The sequence below is a fragment of the Neocloeon triangulifer genome, unplaced genomic scaffold (genome assembly GCF_031216515.1).
Source record: "Neocloeon triangulifer isolate White Clay Creek 2 clone unplaced genomic scaffold, ASM3121651v1 ptg000003l, whole genome shotgun sequence".
NCBI lineage: Eukaryota > Metazoa > Arthropoda > Insecta > Ephemeroptera > Baetidae > Neocloeon > Neocloeon triangulifer.
In genome coordinates this window covers 1,590,758-1,613,138 of record NW_026775546.1, presented here as the reverse complement: position 1 = coordinate 1,613,138, position 22,381 = coordinate 1,590,758, and the positions used below count along the sequence as shown (strand labels likewise).

Sequence of the window (22,381 nt, the reverse complement as noted above, 5' to 3'; positions counted from 1 at the left end):
ACTGTTTAGTTAATTATGAAAAAATAATTATAGAAGAATACGTACGAAATGGATGGAGGGTTATTTCTAATTTTACATAATCAAACATAGTCAAATGGCAAAATTTGTAAGTATATATAAAATTTTAGTATATTTATCGATATTTAACAATTGTTTTCCCTTATAACAAAAAAAAATTTTTAGAGATTTTTATATTTTAAAATATAATTTTAATATAAATAGTATAAAAAAATTAAAAAATAATAATTAAAATAAAAAATGTTTAACCAAAACTAACTAAAAAGTGTTGTTAAAAATAATTTTTTAATGTTTTGCATAAACATTAATTTCTTACTATCAAATGTTTTAATTTTCTTCTTGAATAACGAAAATTTTTATTTTTCCTATTCTTTATTGAATAATAAAAACGGTATTTGAAATTTTTATTTTGTTTAAATAATTTAACCAAAATTTTAATTGATTATTTATAGTATAAATTGTATAGTATAAAATCATATAAAATGAATTACGTTTTCATTTTGAGGCGGAAGAATTTTTTTTTTCCATGGTCGTTTTGGTATTTTATCAGTCTGCGCTGTGCTTTATGTGTGCAATAATTATACACATTTCAGTTTTCTGATGCAAACGAGGTCGCGTGCGTGGGTGGAGTGGAGTGTGTGTTGCGGTGCACTTGAATTGTGTTTTTTTTTTATAGCGCTTTCATGCCTGTTGCGCGCAAGAGGGAGCACCATAGCAGGCGTATCAGATTTCATTTTAGCATAATACATATATTTTTTCCTTTTACTGGGACAGCTTTTGAAGAAGTGCATGATGACAGAATTTGGCAAATAATTCATAAATTTGGTAAATATGTGACAGAGTTTAATTACAATAATTTAAAAAAAATGGAAAAAACCTACATTCGCATAAGTTTAAAAATCAATTTTATTTTCTGGTTTTCTTTTCTAAATTTTTGCTCTCTTTTTTAAAATTATACAGGTTTAGTTGTAAACAATATTAATATCTCTGACCAAAAAAATCTATAAAATTTTAAAAAGGTAGCAAGAAATTTTACAGATTTTGTATATTTTAGCTTTAATTGTGAAAACAGCGTTAATTGATTACGGAAGCAAACGTGACCCCTGAATTATTTACTGAATGGGTGCTGTGACATCTTTGACCAAGCCAAGCAAAGCGGTCACCGACGGTGATTCAACAGTCACGTTTGTCGCGTCTGATCTCACCGCATTAGCAGGTAAATATCAATTCCTGAGAAACAAGTGAAACAATAAACCGAGACATCAGGAGACATTTGCACAAACAGAGCACATAATATTATTTTGTATTTGTCTCCAACGAAAACCGCAACCTCTAAATTTTGACCTTTGATATGGCGATCAAAACCCAAGCAATGCACGCTTTGTATAAGTTCAACGCACAAAGTCACAAGGAAAGTGAAATTCGAGCGAGGTCGCGATGCAGCAGGTAGTTTCTTTTCTAGATAAAAAAAAGGAAAAATAAAAAAAAAACATTAAATGCGGTTTGCGGGCTCAATAAATCACCTGAAAAAGCTAATTTTGCAATGAAACTAAAATATTATTAAACCAGGCTTGTAGTCCTAGGGGGACGGAGGGTAACGGCGCCTCCATTAAGGAATTTTTGAGGTGACGCGCCTCCATTAAGAAACAGTCCATGGTGACGGAGGGAGACGGTCATTTTTTAATTTCAAACATTCAAATTGTTGAATTGATCACAAAACTCTTAGAGAACATATTTATTTTCTGTTGCGTGGCTGTGGCGAAGTTTAGGATTGAATCCTTTTGTTAAAAATGGATGCTTGCGACAGCCAAACAAGAAGGCTCGCGCTGGCATTTTCACAAAAGGTGGTTAATCCTCATAGGGGGAATTTCCTTATTCTTGGCCACAAAATATTAAGTGGTCATTTTACACAATTCGACAGGGTATTATTCCGTCTGAACAGACACGCACCTTAAAAAAAGATAGGTCGGGCGCATTTATGGGCCAAGAGGGTCGTATTGAAAAAATATTTGTGTTTAGGCAACCCGCAATGTTCCTGTGCACAGGGGTTGCCTACTTTACAGGGGATCTATTTGTGACGTCACCACCGTCTCCATTAAGAAAATTTTAGGACTACAACCCTGTATTAAACAGTATATTTTCGCAAGTAAGCAAAAAGAATTTATTAAATTAATTAAATAAATAGGGAGGTTTGAATTGTGTAACCACAATGGCAACTTCTATTTTAACAAATTCAATAAGTACTGAAAATATTATTATTAGTTTGACTTTTAAACGTTTAGAGATCCTGAATTTAAATAAAATTTAGTCAAAAAATTCAGATACGCTGTAAATGATGTAACAATTATTATTGTAAAACTGTTCAAATATCATAGATTTGGACAAAAATTGAATAAGATTTTAACAGATATAAAAGGAAGCCCCACTTAAGTCAGTATCCTTATTAAGATCTAAATTAATTGGCGTGTGTGCGTGACGTGGCGCCTTTCGGGTGTGTGCGCCGCCGTCACACCCCGAGCAGGTCAAACGGCGAAATTTAAAGAAAGAGACACTTTTCTTTCTTGTGTTGGCGGCACAAATAGGAAGCAGCCGTGAAGCAAAAAATATAAAAAAGGAGAAACCTGAGACGCTTCTGGAAATTAATACCTACGGCAAGAGTCGGAGTGAAAAAAACACACTTGCTCGCAATAGTTCAAAACACACACGCGCGCGCACTCCGTAATTTTTCACGTTTGCATTTTGATTTTGTTGATGGAAGAGCAGGGGTGAGATGCTGGTATTGCTTCGAGCCGTGTGTACTTGAACGCCGCGCTATTGTTTCACCCGCACCCAAGTCGTCCCACAGACAATTATTTATTACACATTTTAATTTGCATTGCACGCGTGCTGCTGCGGTTAGTAAGTCGCGCTCGTTACTACTCTTTTATACTCGTTTCTCTGGCACAGTGAGTTAAGTGAGTGATCGAGTGGGTGTTTCAACTGAACGGCGGCGGGCGACAATCGTCGTTCCAATTCCAAGCCAGGTAATTTCTTTACATAAAATCATACTCTTTATTAATCATATCAGCTAAGGTTAAAATTTTGCTTGTGTTATTAAAAAAATCTACATATTTTTTTAACGTTTCTTAAAAATTAAATAATTAATTTCAAATTCTGTACTTTTATTATTATGGTTCTTTTATTGGAATGAAAGTAATAGCAAATCAATCAAATTGACATCAAAATCAAAAGTTGGTTTCAGAATCAGATTCACCTAAATTATAAAGATTTTATTCCAATTTTTCTCATTTTGTGACTACAATTTTTCGTCTGCATGATGTATAAATAATAACTTAAGCAAAATTTTCAAGAAATTTATTCAGTATTGTTTTTTATTTTAGCAGAAAACTGATTGTTAGAAGAAGTTTATATTTTATTGAATTTTAAATTTTTTTATATATTTTAACTTTCCCATATTAGGTGATGCATAGAGAATAAGATTTTCAAATCCGGATTGATGTGGTGTGGGTGGATAACAAAATTGTTTGATCATTTTCTTGGAAAAATCACAGCCTGGTGCCGTTTTTTTGCACATATTATAAGAGAAATCAAAATGTATTGATGGTTTCACTATAATATTCTGAATAAGAACAGGTGGCATAAGTTATATGTAGCGATTGGTTGGTTTTATCAAATTAAATTGCGGGCCAAGTTTAGTGTGCATGACCTAAACAATTGTGGAAAGTTCAGGAGGAAAAATTGAAATCTAGAAAAACTCTTAATCTTGCACTATTTACAGAAAATACGGAAAATACAAAAGAAAAAATTAATGAAGATTAAATCAACAATAAAAAAAGGCAATTTAAAATAAATTTTATAAATCTACAAAAAGGAAAAAATTGTAGCTCAGGAAGAAAAGAGCATAATTTCAACTAACATTGTTCTCAAACTATAAAATAGAGAAATTAAAATGGAACTTATTATCATGTTTTCTTTTGCAAATCAGAGATAAAGATAAGGTTTTGAAACAAGAGTAGATTTTCATCTTCAGCCCACTTCAGCCTAGTGACAATTATCTTATTTATCTTAAGTTTGCTATTAATTTTAAACACGGTGCCTCAAACGTATTTGACTTTTAATTTAAAAATAAAGTTTATTTTATATCTTTTTTCCTTCATAAAATAAAAAATTCTTGTTCTGCAATATCTTAATTTTGAGACGTTCAAAAAGGCAAACTAATTGAGAAATTTCATAATATTTTGTTTCTTCCAAATTTCAGTTTCTTTAGAGCAGCCCACCTGCACAACTGACAGCAGTTTATTTGGTTGAGTTTGTTATTTTGCCAAAAGATAAGATGACTTAATGATTGATAAGCAGCTAGACAAGTTAATTTAATACATAAGTCCACCTACGCTAATCTAATTTGAATATATCATCAAGTGGAAAACCCAAATTCACAACAAGTAGCACTCTTGAAGATATCAAGAATTCTATAAAATAAAAATAATTTCTTCGTAAACTAAAACTTTTTGTGAACTAAAATTTCTCCAAAAATTTCAAAGTCAATTTTTATTTCCGGTTTGTCATAATGATAAGAAAAAGCGGAAAGAGTGTCATTGCCAGACTAAATTAACGAATGCACTTGAGGAAGGGTCGCAACTCCAACAGCGTTTGTTTTTTAGTATCTTATCATGCTTTCGGTGCGCGGTGAGCGCAATTTCATTTGCCCTCGTGAGTCATTTTGTCTGTGCACATCTCGCTAAAAGCTACACTCGAAAACTTCAATCGCTTTCTTTTAATTGACCGCCGGGACGGAAATGTTTTGACAGCTGGCCATTAATTCTATTATTCAGATCTCGAGCCGATTTTAACTGGGCTAACTTCTGCGCGCGAGATAAAACAATGAAGGACGAATTTGATAACGACCACGCTGGTTATTTCACCTACCTGCTGTTTAACACACTCAAAAGTAAAAAATTCGCAAAATTTTATTAATTTTGACAAAAATTTCATCCAGGTTGAATAATTTGTGCGTTTTTTACAGATTCGAAAGAGACAAAATGAACAATATGTTTTATTTTTTTCAGGCATGACGACCAGTCTGGGCCAACAATTATGGAACAGAGTCGCCGAGAGGGCACGCAGGTCCTTGAGCACATCAGGTACAGAAAAATATAAATTTTAAAATTTTATACTTTTTTCATGCTTATTTCTTTGGTAAAATTCTTTTTATCGCTGTTCAAGTGTGCGTTTAGAGATAAAAATATTTTTGTTATATTTCGCTCAAAGTCTAGTTCTCATGATTCATAATAGTGTGGAATTATAAATTTTTGAAATGCATCTAAATATATTGGTCACTTGGATTTTTGGAGGGAGGCCAAAAGTATTGGTTTAATTCAATAATTACTGAGATTCAGTTGCTATTTTGGTAGGTTTTAATAAAATACTAATTTTGAGCTTTCAATAGAAGTTCAAAATACAAAGATTGTATATTAAGAGTTTGGCCTGTAGAAAAATGAACAATTTATCACCAAAATTAACCGATATTATTATTTAGTTTAAATGTTTTAAATTGGAAAAATTAAAAAAAAAAAAGCAACGCGTGTTTTTAGAGTATAAATTTGATAAATTTTCTTTAAATAATAATTATGATAAAGTAAAACTAGAAATTTTAACTTGTATTAACTTCATTGTTTCTCAAAAATACTAACAATTTTCAATAAATTTCTTTCAATGAATCTTCTTTTGAGAAAATATAAGGAATCTATGAAACATGCAGAACAATAAAAAAGTTCATTCAGACCAATAAAAAAACCGAATTATGTGCGTCTTGTATCCAATTCTGGTGAAAACTAGTTTATCTCATCCTTGCAAGGATTCCCGAAAATTTTGCGGGACGCAAAATTAGTTTTGTGTCTGTTCAGAGGTATTTGACAAGTTGAGGAAATGGAGACAAACATAATTAATGCACGCATCTCCAGTGCTTAAACCTCTCCTTCTAAATTACGTAACGTGCCATCACAACATCAAACTTGCTAAACGTTCGCGGTTCAATTTAATTAGGGAAGTGACAGGCATCAAAAGCTTGTCTCTTCGTTTATCCAATTAGATGCTGACTGCCGACTGCGCTTAACACCAAACTTGTTGCTTTTATATGTTTTAATTATCTGCAAATAAGCATAATATATAAAATATGGAGTTATATGTGCAGAGAGCGCTACTGACTTACACACAATTATTATTGTTTTTATTTTCACTTTTGAACTTATTTTTTAATTTCAACAAAATAGGGTATCCGTTACGTGTTACGTTTATATTGAAATGTCGCTGTGCTCTATAGACTATATAAAATTTCATTTTCTTCGAAACCTTTTCCAAAATTTTGATTTTTTTATTAGCATTTTTTTAACTAAAAACTTTCACCAAAAAACAAAGCACACAGAAAGAGTGCGAAATAAAGATAACCATTTTTTTATCTTTTCCAACTTTACGGTTATCCTTTTGCAAACACCTGTAGTCTCTAGAATTGCAAATTGAAATGGAATAACTAAAGTGCATTCTCTATTGAAAAATCTTTTCTTCTGCAGAGGAGCCTGGACAGCGTTTGTTGGAGGAGCTGCGCCGAGATGAGGGCAGCGACCTGCAGTCCCGATGGGACCCTGAGCTATGCATTAATATGATCAGGGTTCCCCTGACCACCAACTACGCTGCCCTAAGGAAACTGCTCAAAGTCGTCAGCAGGTATTTAAAATATTCTTTAAATTTTGCAGTACTTTTCTCTATATTGAATACAAATTACATTATAATAAGTCGTTTAAAACTGGAAATGAAAATTCTCAGGAAATCTTCCAATTTTATGTTTTGATCGGATTTTCCTCTTAAAATAAACCAATTTAATAAATATTCTAAAATAAAACTTCCAGCCTTTCATATATTTTTTCAGAAATTATGCCAAAATTTTATAAATTTCCCCCAAAAACAGATAAAAATGATAAGTTTGGACTCATTTTTTTTTCAAAGTTGTCGCATGATCACTTTAATTATTTCCTTCTTTATTAAAGTTTTAATTCAATAAAATGACAAAAATTGGCAACGAAAACAATTCTTATTTTTCACAAGCGTAATTGGGACGCGCCATAAATTACTGCGCAGATAAAAATTACGGGTCAGCTCTGAAATGGGTTGTTGAAGGATTAGCGAAATCGTTTTTTCTGATATCTCCTTTGTTATATTAATTAATTGACAGCTACGGCTTTGCCTGCGTCATTTTTGAGCCGCTCTTGGGTCCAAAACTCAGCTTTTGCGCGCACAAGAGGAGCTCTTGTAACACCATAAAAAATATCAAGTGCTGGCGCTGACCGTCAAAATTGTATAAAAATACAATGACAAGTTTTTGATGAAGGTTTTAGTGAACAAATTCAACAATTTATGCAAACATTATGCTATTTTTACAACGTGCGTCACTAAAGTAAAAGGATGTCGTTTCTATTGAGCAACAAAATGCAAAAATCTTGACGCCAATCGAAAGCTCGTTGATTGACACGTTTGTTTGCTTTTATCAAAAGTGATACAATAGAAACCATCCTTCGGTAAATACGCAGATTTTCTCCTCTGACAGCAGATTTTTTTTAGATTGATATAAAATCACACCAGCTGAAAGTCTTTATTTAATTAAGTTCAATTAAAATTTTAAAATAGCCTTTTTTAATTGAGGAAATACAGCGTGTAATTGAACACACACTCTAATTATCAAAAATCGTCAAACAGCTTTATCTGAAAAACACAACTCAATTTTTAATCCGGGGTGATTACGTATGGAGATAATGAGAGCAATTGCAAAATAATAAAAATTTCCCCTTAACGACCGATTACAGTGTAATTCTTCTTAATAGACTCTTATCGTTCTGCAGACTTTGAACGTTTGGTTGAACCAATCAAAAAACTGGTTTCTTCTGGTTTTAACTTCCTTAATTAAACTTCCATATCGCAATTAAAAGTGTAATTTAAGCAAGTTTTCCATTATTTATAAAATTGAAAATACTTGCTTAGTGCTGTGTGGTATAAAAATATTGAATATAAATATAAAAATTAAATTAAATTTTTCTTTATAGATGATAAAATTATATTTTGGTGTAAATTGGTCCTGAGGCCCTCGCATTTATAACTTTATTGGTGGTGATGACAATTCATCACATTTATTTTGAAAATAATTTTTTTTTCTTCAGACATGATTTGCCGAAAATAATTCATTTTTAAATTAATTTATTAATTAAATACTGAAATTATATATAAGAATTTTGCAACACTTGGTGGATTCTGTCGTTAGTCGTTCTCTCGTTTTCAAATGAACGAACCTTCGCCCGAAAATTTCTGCCGTTGGCAAATCCTTCTTGCAAATATTTGCACGCGCCTTCACCATCGGAATGTCGAGTGCGCTACACCCACCCTTTCGCCAATCTTCCTATGCAAGCAAAGATGCAATAAAGTATGTATTCTTTTGACAGCATGGCAAGAATTTCAATTTGCTTTGAGTCAGCAGCATGTAGCAAAGTGGCAGAAAAAACGCACTTCCTCTCCATTATTATTATATTCGCTCTGGGAGGAGTCGGTTGAAAAAAATTAGCTGTTGCTCGGAAAGGCACTTTATTTCTCAAGCACAATGAGATGTGCGTGCATCCCGTGAATTATGTACATTTATTCACGAGCGGGTTGATGAACAATTTCGAGAGCTCCTCCTCCGCACACTCTTATCTTCGGGAGAGAGAAGAAGTGGCGCCGCGAGTCTCCACTCTTTTTATTCCACCAATCTTACTTTCAATTTGGTGCCTGCGTTCCTTGCTTGCGGTCGCTACGGTAATTTTTTGCCTGACTTAATTCGGTGCGGTTGATTAGTGGTCGAATTCGAGTGTGTGATGTGTGCCCGCGGCCGCGAATATGAATTTTGAGTTTTTACTGACAAACGCAAAAAGTGCAGGATGGGTGATTGAGCGATATTGCGTCAAGAAGTTGCTGCTATTTGAGATTTCACCATGAAATTGCCAAGAGAAAGAAGGTAAATTATGGATAAATGTTTAAATTTTACTTCAAAATTTGAGGGAATTCAATTAAAATTGAAACAAATCGTATTTTTACATTATATCTTTAAAAATAATCTCACACAAATCCCGCACGTCCCGCACAATGAACAACCCAGAGGAGATTAAATCTCTTAAAATTTATTATTATTATAAAATTAGCACATTAAATAATTTATAAAAAAAAATTTTAAATTTTAACCTTAAAAAATATCTTAAATTTAATATAAATTATATCAATAATATAAATAACTAAAAAATACCTTAATTATAAAATTTATTATTTCAAGTACTTAATATAAATTAATATGAAAAATTAGATTGATTATAAATTTATTTATAATATATTTTATTTTTTTTTATTTTTATTTATGTTTTAATTTTAAGCATTTTCTGTAAGTGCCTATTCTCTCCGTAAGTCCCTATTGTGACAAATTTAAATTTTATGGGCAATTGTCTTTTCCAAGGACAAACCCGCCTCGTTTTTCATTTCGACAAATTATGTGTGTACAATCGAAAGTTTCGTGATTTCGTGCGCAGCCACCGAGCTGAAAAAATTAATTTAATTTTCTGATTGCATCTCGGCCGAAAGAAGCATTGAGTCACCGAAGATAATCCTTTTGTCGCTAACCGGCTCACTATTCTCTCAGGTGCTCTTTCGTTCTCCGTTCTTCTCTATGACTCACCCATTCTTCTCGTATACATTATATTGAGAATAAGCAAAGGAGGAAATAAGCGCGCGCCGAAACACAATTATGTAAACGCGCGCTTGGTGCATTTATCTGCTTGATTATTTACAAACTGCCGTTCTTCTCTCTCTCGCATCTTGATGTGTTAGCACAATGAGAGAGAGAAAATAAATTTATTCAAATCGTGCATGGGCGGAGAATGCGGGGAAGGGTTGCCAACGATGAGAAAGAGCCGCTTAGTTATAATTTGGCTCCGGCACAACCGCCGGTGACCGGAAGAGAGCAAAGCGGAGGACGCCGAAAAATTTCACGCATGTGTACCCGCGGGTGGCGCATTAAATAAATATATTTTGCCATTTCCTGTGGTATATAATGAATTGTTAAAAATGCATTGATTGATTGACTCTTTTAAATGTAGAAAATAAATTAAAATGTGATTATAAAACATAATTAGAATTTCTTTCAAAATTAAAATTTGATCGTGCGCAATTTTTAAATTTTCTGTAATACTTTAAATTTCTCAAGACAGTGCAAAAATTAAAAGAAATTTTTGATAATATTTATTCATTCAATGAAATTAATTAAATAAATTTTTTAAGGAGACTGATATAAAATTTTTTATTATATTTTAACTTTTTTGTTAAATTTATTTAAATTCAGAAGTTTTTATTATATGCCAATTTTTATCGATTCTATTTTTATTTTTGCTTTTTTACGCGTTTTATATAATTTTACGATCAATTAAATGCTTCAAGATTCAATGTTTTTTTTAATCAAGAAATTAAACCAATTAAAATACTCCATTTTTTAACGAAAAATTTATCGCTGTTGCTACATCGCACATGGCAAAGTTTTCAACTTAATTTAAGTATGTACGTAAATGAAGCGTGTACACAATTGGGAAACCCGACATGATGCAAGTCTCTCTGCGCTGGGCGTGAGCTCTGAACTGCTTGTTAAATTGTTTATCTATCCACTTATTTATTACCCTCTGCAAAGTTCATAATGCGATTACTCCATAAAGTTTTATTGCCCGTCATAAAAAATTAAGTCGCGATTCCTCCTCCGCGCTCCTCACCAAGCACAAATCAAACAAAACTGCGCTTGGTCGAAAATTCTCTATGTCGGCTGCTGCGTTGGCGGCGCTTTTGATTTGTAGACGAACTGCGATGCACTATTTTCTAGATTTGTATTGCGCATCTTGATTATAAAAATTCAATAGGAAGACTCATTTTATATTGAGTGTATGTTTCTATGGTTTCTATTTAATTGATTGCGTAATATTCTAAAAATTAAGCACGCAGAAAATGGAAAGGATGAAAGATGAAAATTGATGGATGTAAAATACAATTTTATTGTATGCATATTCCTGATAGATATAAATTTGCATGTTATATATAAATACTAAAATACTTTCAGCATTGTCAGTAAAAATAAATCAAATTAATAAAGACCTGTAACCAATAAACTTTTAAACAAATTTTCTCTCAAATTATACAATAAGTACATTAAAAGTTATATAATATTTAAGTCAATCAAAAATAATAGATTAAACGTAAAATAAATTAAAACTTTTAGATTTAAAATTTATTAATTTTTCCAAATGAAACCTTCAAATACAACAATTTTGTGTGCAAAATATTAAATAAAATTGCAAAAATAAATTGTTTAAATGCCACAAAATTTATTGCTAATAATGAAAATAAATCAATATGCATTAAGTTTTACAGAAGACGAACCTCTAAATGAGCAAATCAATTTTACTACTTACTTTCTTACTAAGAGCGCAAATTTGAGGCGCGACGACCTATTCTTGGTAAAAATGTACCATCTAAAATCTATAATTTATATTAAAACCAAAATAAGCATACAAAGTTTTGTAATGTAAATAAAATTTTACTCTTAAATTTAATCCAATTGACATAAAATTCAAACAGTAAAATAAAAAAGGTAATTATTTCCAATTCTTTTTATTGTCAAATTAAATATTTTATATATTTTTATTAATAAATTCTGTTTGTGAATTTTATTTAGTTTGTGGAAAGTAAATTAAAATGTTTTGTTTCTTTATGTTTTCAGAGAATGGTTGGTGGAGTTTGTGGAGCGAGGTGGTTTGGGCGTTTTGCTGGAGGCGTTGGAACGGCTGGGTAGCTGCCCCGGACCTCCCGAAGGCCCCCGCGGCTTGCTGGGAATGGACAGGACCATTTCGCAGTTACGCGTGGTCGAATGCATCCGCGAAGTGATGAACTCGGCCGCCGGTCTGACCTTCCTGTTGGACCACTCCGAGTACGTCCACCAATTAGTCAACGGTGAGTCGCATTAATTATTTTAATAACTCTTGACAATCAATTAGTTTTATCTCCTTTTACGTGGAAACCGGCGTTTTCTGTTTTTAAAATAACAATCAACGTTTTCCTCTATTGATTGATTGATTGACGATGGTGCTGATTAGCAACTTGTTTTCGCCACTCTTTGGTCTCTATGCTTTTAAGTTATACTGAAGCGGAGGCCTCACTTAAGGAGATTTGTGTGGTGTCTGTAAAGCATGCAGCGTGTTATCAATCAATATATGCAGATATTGTAATGGAGAAGCATAATAAGCTCTCCAACTCTCACAGGTGAGACGTGATAAGAAAGACAGATTCATTAATTGTTGTGGACTTATCGGCCCTTCTTGTCTTTAAAAATTAGAAACGTCCCACGCAGTTTAAAGATCAAAGTCCGAGTTTCTATCATGCAAAATTTTGCCCTTTCTATTTGAGCTAATCAGTTTTGAAGCAGAATTTTATTTCAGAGAGAGGAAAGAAATATGAAAGTAAATCATTGATAAAAATATGTCTTAAAGTTTTTCACATGCAATTTTTTTTTGACTACTTTGAATTTTTGGATAGTTTTCTCGCATAACTTTAAATTTCCTTTTTTTTATACTGTTTTCAAATATTTGTGTCGGATATTTTTAAAATTAAATTAATTAATTAAATAAAGTTCTTCTTTACTTTTAGCATACCAATGCCATAATAAATTTTATGACGAAAATAAAAAACTTATAAGATAATTTGGGAAAAAAAATATTTGATAATAAATGGAGGCTTTATGTTTGATACCAAGTTTATCTGGAATCTTTTCTATCAAAACTTAAGCCTCTTTTTTTAAAAGACATGATGGATTATTTTTTCAAACATATACGAAAAATGTTTATAATTTTTTTTTTTAACATTTTATATTTTCGCGTAAATTTTCCAAAGTTCTAATGGGATGTGAATAACAAAAACTATAATTGTTCCTTTTAATTTCTCTCCCCTTAATTTTCACATCCTTTTAAAAACATGGAGAGTAAAACTTCTGGTGTTTCAATATTCTTGATCGCTGACGATGTTGTGTTGTAAATGAACCGCAAATTAATCAACCGCAGCCGTATATAAACATTCTTGTTTTACATTTTGCCGAAGAAAGAAGAGCCTCATTCGAGCAATCTCATAATTCCCATCCACTTTTCTCCTTTCACGCGTATAATTGAGTACCACTGTACGCTAATTTAAAAATTACTCTCTCGGGAGAGAAGTTATTTTATTCTCAGGCGTTTTGTGCAACTGCTTCAAGGCGTGCTACTGTCCTGTACATGGACGCAAAAAGAGAGAAACACATACGCCGGCCGCCGATTGTGTCACCGCCGCCGCAGAGCGTCAAGTTCACTCTCGCGTCTAATTCCGAGCGCGGTTTGCGACATTCGCATTACGCGCATATTTAAACCAAGGCGAGCGGTGCACTAGAGAGTGCAATTTTTTTGCACCTTGCACTTCACCTTCGTGAATATTAATTTATTCTGCTCACAGATCCTTTCATTAAAAGTCCAAACGATTAATTTTCGGGAAATTATTTATTTATTAAATACATTATTTTTAACAATAATTTATTATGCACCATCTAAATAGGAAGGAAACACTGGCAAATTTGACGGCGGATATAAAATCTTCGTTTAATTTTCTTGCAATCAATGTCAGTAGGCGGACAAAGTGAAGAATCGTGACAAGAAAGCGCGCCCAAGTTGATATTTGATCTGGAACAATTCAAACAGACCATTAAATTATTTATGCATTTAAAATATTTAAACTTTAATGTTCTTTTTTAAATGTTTAAAATTAAAACAATTTGATAAAATACTTCATCTAATTACTTTGAAACAAACCGTAAAAATAATATTATTTTAATTGATATTAAATTTGACATCTATTTTAGTTATTATTTATTTAATTTAAATTTACTTCAATAAAAATAAAGAAATATTTAGAGTATTTAATAAAAAATGAATTTACAATTAGAAAATTTTCACATGTATCTTTGTTGCAAAATTGTAACTAACAATAAGTCCATATTTATTTCAATTTTTATATTGCTTTACTGTTATTTTTCAGTTTTATACAAAATTAAAAATTTCTAAAAATATTGACTCACATCTATGATATCAGCGATGATGTGTGCGAGGGGGCTGGCGCGCGGGGGTCTTTCCTGGGGCGCGAACTTCACGTTCGGGGGGTAGAGCGGGCCCGTCTGCGCCTGCAGCTGCAAGTCCTGCGCCAGCAAATTGGTGGTCGGCATCACGTCGCTGAGGAGCTGCAGCGCTTCCTGGTCGGCGGTGTTGAGGGGGTTGTTGCCGTTGTTGGGTCTGGCCAGGGCGGCGGCCACGACAGCGGCCAGCAGCAGGCAGACGAAAAGGATTCGCGACGGACTCATGTTGTTGCAGATCAAGCGGCAATGATTCAGGCCAAGGGAGACCCCCGGTCTTTATACGAGGCGATCAGTGGGGCTGGACGGCCTCAAAAAAGTGGTCAGCTTCTTTTCTTGCTCGTTTCTTTCCATCTCGGTGATTGACTCCAATAATAGACGGGATATATAAAATTATGATAATGATGAAAAATAAAAAATAAAAATAAAATGGCACACGATTTGCAGAAATTCTAAATGTTTAATTGAAAATGTACAAAAATTTACAAAGTTGCTTTACGTTATTTTAAGTAGCTCAAAAATTTGAAAGACAACATTTGAAAATTTAAATATAGAAAAATTATTTCAAATTTCAAATAATAAAAAAATTTAAATCAAAATTTTTTTTTCTTTTGTTAACTTATTTTAATGTAAATATATAAATTAATCTTGACATTGAACTGATCACTGTTGGTCAGTCTTCGGTTTTGACTTTTTGTTGCTCACACGCACATCATTCTGACCACAAATTCACCAAAAATGCTCTGATAACGCATCTTTTCGCTGATGCGCAGATTTTTTTTTTTTATTTACGTGGTTTCCCTTTCACTCCTTCAAATTACTGATTTTTATTCCTGAACATGATGTGAAAATTGAATATGCGACGCTTTTTGCATAATTATATATTGCGATGAGGAAAGATTTGGTCGCACAGGATTCGACTAAAAAAAGCGCGTCGCAGAAAAAATTAACCAAATTTATTTTTTATCTCGCTGAGCTCTCCGCGCTCTCATATAAAAGAATTACGCGTTGAGTGACTTACGACCTTACAATTGTTTTTATCAGGACGCCCTCATGATGTACAGTCAAGTCTCTAACTCCTGATTTATTGCCATTTTCAGCCCTGGGGTCGCAGAACACGACTGTCAAAATGCAGGTGTTCGAGTTGCTCTGCGCCTTGTGCCTCTTCTCCACCAAAGGACACACACTCGCACTAGACTCGCTCTTTTTCTACACGGTAATATTTAAATTTAATAGCAATTAATAAAAACCAGAATTAATTATACAATCAACTTCAGACGAGTCAAGGAATGCGGTACAGATTTCAGCCCTTGGTTTCTGAGCTTAGGGGGTGCGAAAGTGACCGCTACAGGGCGACGATCGTGGCGTTTGCCAATTGCCTAATTCAAGGGGCAGACTCGCTCATCAACCGGGTCAAACTCAGGAACGAGCTCATTGGTATTTTAATGTTTAAAGATATTTAATTTCGGGAATTCAATTTAAAAAATGTTTTCAGGAGTAAGTTTTGAGGCCGAGATAGCATTGCTGAGGGCGCGAGAGACGGAGCCAGAGTTGAGTGTTCAGATAAATGCTTTTGAGGAAAGTAAAGAAATGGACGAGGAGCAGATGATTCAGTCCGAGGAAATGATGTCTCTATCTCACCACCAACTCTTTCACACTTTGTTTGAAAAAGTATAATATTAATTCAAATTGAAAAAAAAATCAATAAAAATTATTTTTCAACAGGTTGTAGGAACTCCCCAGGCATTCCGACTTCATTCTGTGCTTTTAAATTTAGCCCAAGTGGACACTGCAAGTAGGAAAAGGTATTTAATTTGCTAAGAACCAATCAATTTATTAAATTATTAAAAAAATGTTGCTTCAATTTTTATTAATAAATAATTTAAAAATTAATTATTTTAAGATCATTATTTTTTTATTTTTATTTTAGTGACCTTATGTGGGAATTGCTTGAGGAAGTTTCCTCCAGATCGTTGGACGGATCCCTGCACTGGGCTCAGCGGCGAATGAGTCGACTGCCCTCTCAAGCAAAAAACGCCAGCTCGCAAACCCCGAGGGCGCGCGGTGCCCGTCGGTGGAACATCCGAGCGCCCTGCCGCTCTTCCGCCACTCAAACCAGCAGTTCGACGAAAACTGACACGGTCGAAGAGCCTCAGAGAAAAACGTCCTCCACCCAAACCCCTGTGAGTGAAGAGGCGGTCGACTGCTCCACCCAAACCGCCGCCTCCACTCCTCCGGAGGATCTGGCAACCCCTCCCGTCAGCCCTCCACCCCCGCCGCCTCCGATGCCCATGGACGTGGCTCCAACACCTCCGCCTCCACCACCAATGCAACTACCTCCCCCGCCTCCACCACCGCCGCCTCCAGGTGCAGCAGGAGGACCCCCACCTCCACCACCCTTCCAGGGAACAGGAGGGCCTCCACCGCCCCCGGCTATGAGCATGGCCGAGTACTTTGCATCCCCTACCAGACATTCCCTTCCGGCCACCCTTCCCTCAGGTTGGTGCCCTGACGCCGAGTTGCAGAGGCACAACTCATTGCCACCTTCGAAGAAAAGGCTGAAAACTCTCAACTGGACCAAAATACCTGCCAATAAAAATTTCGGTCAGTTTGATGAGCTAATAAATTTAAACAAATAAAATAATTTTAATATTTCAGAGGACACAGTTTGGAATACAGTTGGTTCTCAGCCGCCGAGTGTGGCAGTGGATTTCCAACAAATGGAAGAACTCTTTTGCCAACGGACAAATTCTCCCGAAGCCCCGACCGCAGCTCCGCTTTCGCCCAAATCGCCCATCCAAGATGTCCACGTCGTAAATGTCCTGGACTCTAAGAGAAGTTTAGGTGTCAATATTTTGTTGAGGCAGTTCAGGGATTTGGGTGTCGAAGGGTTATTGGCTGCCATTCAGGAAGGCAACGGCCGAATCCTGGGTGCGGACAAACTGAGGGGCCTGTTGAGACTTTTGCCAGAACCAGACGAAGTAATATGATTTTTTTTTTTAAATTAATGAAAATTAAAACTTATTTTCAAATTCAGCTGGCAATGATAAAGGCGCATCAGTTGGATGAAAAAATGCGGTTGGGCGATGCTGAAAGTTTCTACCTGCAGCTTAACGAGGTCCCGAGCTTTGCCTTGCGTATACGGGCCATGCTTCAAGTATGCATTAATAAAAAAAATATATATATTGTATTGAAATCATTAAAATATTTATCCTTCAGAGAGAAGAGTTCAGGCCAACTGTGAAGGAGCTGCGACCACAACTCAGTGCAGTGCTCAAAGCATGTGCAACCCTCGTGGACAACTCGTCACTTCGAGATTTCTTGGCCTTAATTCTTCACATAGGGAACATGTTGAATGCTGTAAGTTGATTGTTATTTAAAAATGCTCGGTTTTGCAAAATTTTCTTTAGGGTAGCTACGCAGGAAATGCTGTTGGTTTTAAACTGAGCACTCTGCCGAGACTTCTTGAGACTCGAGCCAACAAGCCGAGAATGACTTTCCTCCACTTCGCCGTCGACCTTGCGAGTAAACAGCCCGGATGCCTCGATTTTGTTTCTGAATTGGACGTGGTGCATGAGGCAGCAAGGTATTGCGTTTTAAACTAGATTTATGTCAGTATCTAAATTATTTGTCTTCAGGGTACCTCTTGAATTAATGGAGGAGGAGGTCCGAGCCTTGAGCTCAGGTGTGCAGCGGCTTGATAAGCAAATCCAGCACGCGCCGGATGACATTAAAATACAATTTTCTGGTAAAAAAAATACAAAAGTCTAAAAATGAAAAGAATTAAAATTTCATTTGCTTAGATTTTTTGAGCGGAGCATTAACAGCTTCAGAGGAGCTCGGCCAACATATGGAGGCGATAAAAGCAGCCAGCACAAGGTTGGCGCGTCATTTTTGCGAAGACGAAGAAAAATTTCAACTGAACGAGTGCTTTTCACTTTTCTCTGATTTTCTAGTTAAAACTCAAAACACTATTAAGGTATAGACGAAAGAAATTTGGAGTTTTTTTTTATACGTAAAATGGGATTTTTTTTAGGAGAACGAGCAGAGGCGAGTTCAAGAAGCAAGAGTGACGACCATGAGGCAACAGTCCCCAGCTCCGAGCAGAGGAATCACAATGAAAAGAACAAGGAGAGGCAGAGGCACTTCAACAGACTCCTCAGACGGCGAGGATTCCTGCGTGGTCGACAAACTCATGCAAGAGATACGAAGCGGCACTTTTAAGCTTCGACGATGCATGCCAGCCTAATGATTTTTTAATATTTGATGTATTTATCATTTATGAGCAGTATAGGCATTGCATGGCAGATTAAGTTTTTTTTTAAAGTGACATGTTTAATTTTTGCATTTAATATATTTTCTGGATATATAATTATTTTCAAAGTCAGGATAATACCTAATATTTTGTGTCCTTCTAATTAAAATCAGTAATTTATAAACCTTCTGCACTTGTATTTTGTGATTAAATTGCCATTTGAATATTGCAAATCCACTGACTAGACTCTTCAGAACCATATAATCAACTTAATTTTTAATTCAACCAATGTTCTCTCAGGAATTATAAATTTAAGGCTACGGGATTGGGCGTCTGCGTATTTTTGTAATTCAAAAATTTTGCTGTTAAAAAAGTTGTAATTTAAATTTTAATACCAAAAATAACATAATTTTGAAAATTTACTCTAATACCGTTTTTCATTTTGCTTGCTGATGGTCTCTTGCAAGAAAATCAAAATCACAGGAACCTCCTTCGCAGTGGGCCGGCATAAGATTTAGCTGCGCACAATTACCCACAATATGGCCGCTCCCTGAGAGGCGCGAAACATTTGAGTTGGGTGAATGCACGTGTTTTTCCATTGCGACAATAATAACCCATGATAACAATTAATCATACCTTTAAATCTGACCAAAACAATGACTTTTGTTGTGCTAATCATGCTTCCCATCATGTGTTGTTGTTTTTGATTGATACTTCATAATACTGCATTTAGGTGGCACATGCGTCAATGCTCACACAGCTGTCGTTTTGTTTGAAAAAAGCGCACCAACAAACCCGGGCCATAGCAAAAAACATGCTAAAAATTAATTAGTCTCATTTTTGTGATCATAAAGCAATGCAGGCATCAATTTCATCTAAGTTAAATATTTTTTTAATATCTGTTTCCCTTTGTTGGACAATAGAACAAAAAGAGACAGATTTTTGTCACTCGGTCAAGCGTAAAACATGTCTCGGCGGCCAAGCTTTTGCCCAACAAACCTTTTTGTTTGCTAGTCAGTTTGATCAAAATAATAAAAATCAGCGTCTTTTTTAAATTACGTTCAATATTAATTGACTTAATGTAAATAATTGTAATAACTTGTGGGTTAAGTATCATAATTTTCGGGAAAAATTCATCTATCGACCTTCTTCTCGTCCAAAATTTGGGGAACCTTTTTGTTATTAAATTGTAATTGAATGGGAACTACTATACCCTCTGTTTTAATTTAAATGAGTGAAGTTCAATAATCAAAAATATTAAATCTCAGTAGGAATGCCTTCTTTTTTTAAAAATTTTTTGCGGTACAAATTATGATTTTTAAATTTTATTTTTATATAAATTGTTCCACTTCTTAATCTTCTAAAACTGAATTATCCATATTAATTTATGATAAAATCTAGAAATCCCATATCCCATTATCCTTTTGAAGACAAGATCTGGAGACAAATTCATCCTGAGACATCTGAATTTGAAAAAATAATTTGAATTTTAAATATAACATATTACCAAATTTTTATTTCAATACACAAAAACATACAATTTAATTAGTGAATAGGCCAAAATATTTTCAGTAAGTTTCGATGACCAAGTGCACCAGATAATTTCCATAAAATTAAGGCTGCAACTTCCTCTTTGGGTTTAAAAAATCAGATTAGTTCCTTGGGTTGGGTTGACAATTGAGGATTCTGTAATGAAAAATTTATTTTTTAAGATTTAATGTTACACAAGATTTATATTTGAAATTTAACCTTTTTCATATTCTGAAGGAGACTGAAATCCTGAAATCTTGTCATAATTTGTGGTCTGGAAGAGTGCCTCGAAGCCGTCGCGCAGCGCCTCCACCTCCACCGGTTTAGCAATGTCCTCAACCAGGAACCAGTTTGTTTTGTGATAACTTGGTTATCAAAAACTTTATTACTGAAAAAATTCAGATATTGTTAAAATTATTGATTATAACAAGCTGCCACATGCCACAGATTTGAAAAGGCTCAAACCTATGAAATGCAGATGAGACATGGTACGGTCTTGTCGGGCTCGGGATTTCGGGAGGCTTGTCGATTCCAAAATAATCGGCGCGGCGTGACTTCTTGAGACACTGCAATTAAAAAATGACACAAAGTAAATATTCTTATAAAACATGATTGATTTCTAGTCCTACTGGCCATGCCAAAAAGTATTATGTAATAAAATTACTTAAATTTGCTGAGAGTTGTCAGCCAGCAGAGTCTTTAAAATTGATACGGACATACCTCTGCAACCAACGTTTGAAAGAAATTAAAAAAAAATAAAACCAGAAAGGCAGGCAGCGGACAAACGGTTAAATATTTTAATAGCAATGAGTTTGACTTATCTGATTATTTGTGTAGTTTGACTGTGTTCGTATTTCGTTCATCGATTTGGATCGCACTTGCGTTGCGTTCTTCATCTCATATCGGCCAAATACGGTAAATTTCATATTAAACCTGCACCCAGCCGCATCAAGCGTGACGTTAACTCGAGATAATACATTTCATCGGACTAAATTTTAATTTAAAAAATGTAAAAAAATGAAATAACACCCAGAAAGCATGAGCTCGCATTTGATCTCGCGATGATCAAAACAAAGAATTGAGAGGCCGTCTCTGATTGGCTCTCTCTGGGAGCGGCCATCTTGATCGCCTGCGCGGCGGGAAACGAAAAATTTCTCCTTATGCTGGCCCACTGCTCCTTCGAAAAAAACATTCTTGGAGAACTGTGCATGAACTTCTGGAGGCAGGAGACACATCTGCACTGCTTCCACACTCTTCATTTTGTCCACCCATACGGTCTGCAGAAAATAATAAACATTTTTACTCCATTTCATTATGAAAATATTAATTTAAAAAAAAAAATCAACAACTTACAAGTTTTGGAAATCGGTCAGCGGGCAGTCGTAGATTTTCTCCTCTGAAGATCACAAATTGCTCGATGCGTTCGAAAAAGGGCCAAATCATGTAGTCCAGCATTCCAGCTGTGTCTCCTCCAAAAAATTCCGACTCCCTTTTTGTCAGCTCAGTCTCATATTTGTCCAGGTTTACTTAGAGCAAATAAAACAACTGCATGTCTGGCTCTGAGCCAGCACAGCTCAACAAAAGCTTGAAGAATGGGTTGATCACCTGTAAATTTTGTTGTCTTTTAGTTATGGCATATTTTTTTGTAATTTGAATTATTCACCGATTTGAATTGCTCAATGAGAAGATGATCTTTGGCTCTATTGAGAGGATTGCAGGACTGCAAAGTTTCCCCTTTAGCTTCTTCCATTCCATCCAAGACTTCAGAAATTGTCAGAGATTCGCAGAAGACTCGGCCATTGTCAAATTCCAAAACAGGCACTTCTTCATTGGGATTCAATTCAATCAGCCACTCAGGTTTTTCAGCGGTATTCACATTAACCACGTCACAACTGTTAGTTATTATTTAAATTTCCAAAGAACTTTTTACTTTTACACTTACTTGATTCCTCTAGCATTTATGACCAGCAAGCACCTTTGAGCAAATGGGCAGAATCGCATTCCATATAAGCGCATGACCCCCTGTTGCAACGCTGGTCGAAGTGAGCCTGCAAAGTTCGAAAAAAGGAAGAATTTACTCCGAGATGTATTAGAATCTATAAAATTAAATACCTTTTGCAAGGTGAAAGGTTTCCTCCATTAGTACAGGTAGATGCAGCAAAGCAAAAAGACAAGACAGCTAGTTTTTCAGTCTTAGTTTTTGGATATGATATAAAAATGCAAAATATTCTGTTTGGAGCGGATAAACCAGGAAACCACATTTAATCTTATATTGCGGTTCAACGATTGACATTGAAATGAATTTTAAGAATAGCTCCATGGCATAAGTAAAA

General features: G+C 34.7%; 2 protein-coding genes across 6 annotated transcripts; one reads left to right on the top strand and one right to left on the bottom strand.

Moving 5' to 3' along the window:
• Positions 1-1,072: 1,072 nt before the first annotated feature.
• Positions 1,073-18,946, top strand: LOC132205896 (inverted formin-2-like). 5 transcript variants are annotated; one of them, XM_059635262.1, is made up of 16 exons: positions 1,073-1,234; positions 5,085-5,159; positions 6,585-6,738; positions 11,840-12,069; positions 15,364-15,479; positions 15,541-15,700; positions 15,759-15,934; positions 15,989-16,068; positions 16,194-16,867; positions 16,922-17,244; positions 17,301-17,420; positions 17,483-17,623; positions 17,674-17,849; positions 17,902-18,011; positions 18,067-18,242; positions 18,300-18,946. In XM_059635262.1, the coding sequence occupies exons 1-16, from the start codon at positions 1,138-1,140 to the stop codon at positions 18,510-18,512; spliced, it is 3,021 nt and encodes a 1,006-aa protein (XP_059491245.1). In that variant the 5' UTR covers positions 1,073-1,137; the 3' UTR covers positions 18,513-18,946. The 5 variants fall into 5 exon arrangements, with proteins under 5 accessions (XP_059491245.1, XP_059491247.1, XP_059491246.1 ...); XM_059635264.1 differs by lacking the exon at positions 1,073-1,234 and adding an exon at positions 2,776-3,041; XM_059635263.1 differs by lacking the exon at positions 1,073-1,234 and adding an exon at positions 4,701-4,966.
• LOC132205905 (pyrimidodiazepine synthase-like) lies at positions 18,066-22,299 on the bottom strand. The gene is given in 7 exon segments (XM_059635277.1): positions 18,066-20,204; positions 20,268-20,436; positions 20,514-21,325; positions 21,402-21,632; positions 21,712-21,940; positions 21,991-22,096; positions 22,161-22,299. Coding segments are annotated over 5 exon segments (876 nt in total). The 5' UTR covers positions 22,189-22,299; the 3' UTR covers positions 18,066-20,204; positions 20,268-20,436; positions 20,514-21,043.
• Positions 22,300-22,381: the final 82 nt, after the last annotated feature.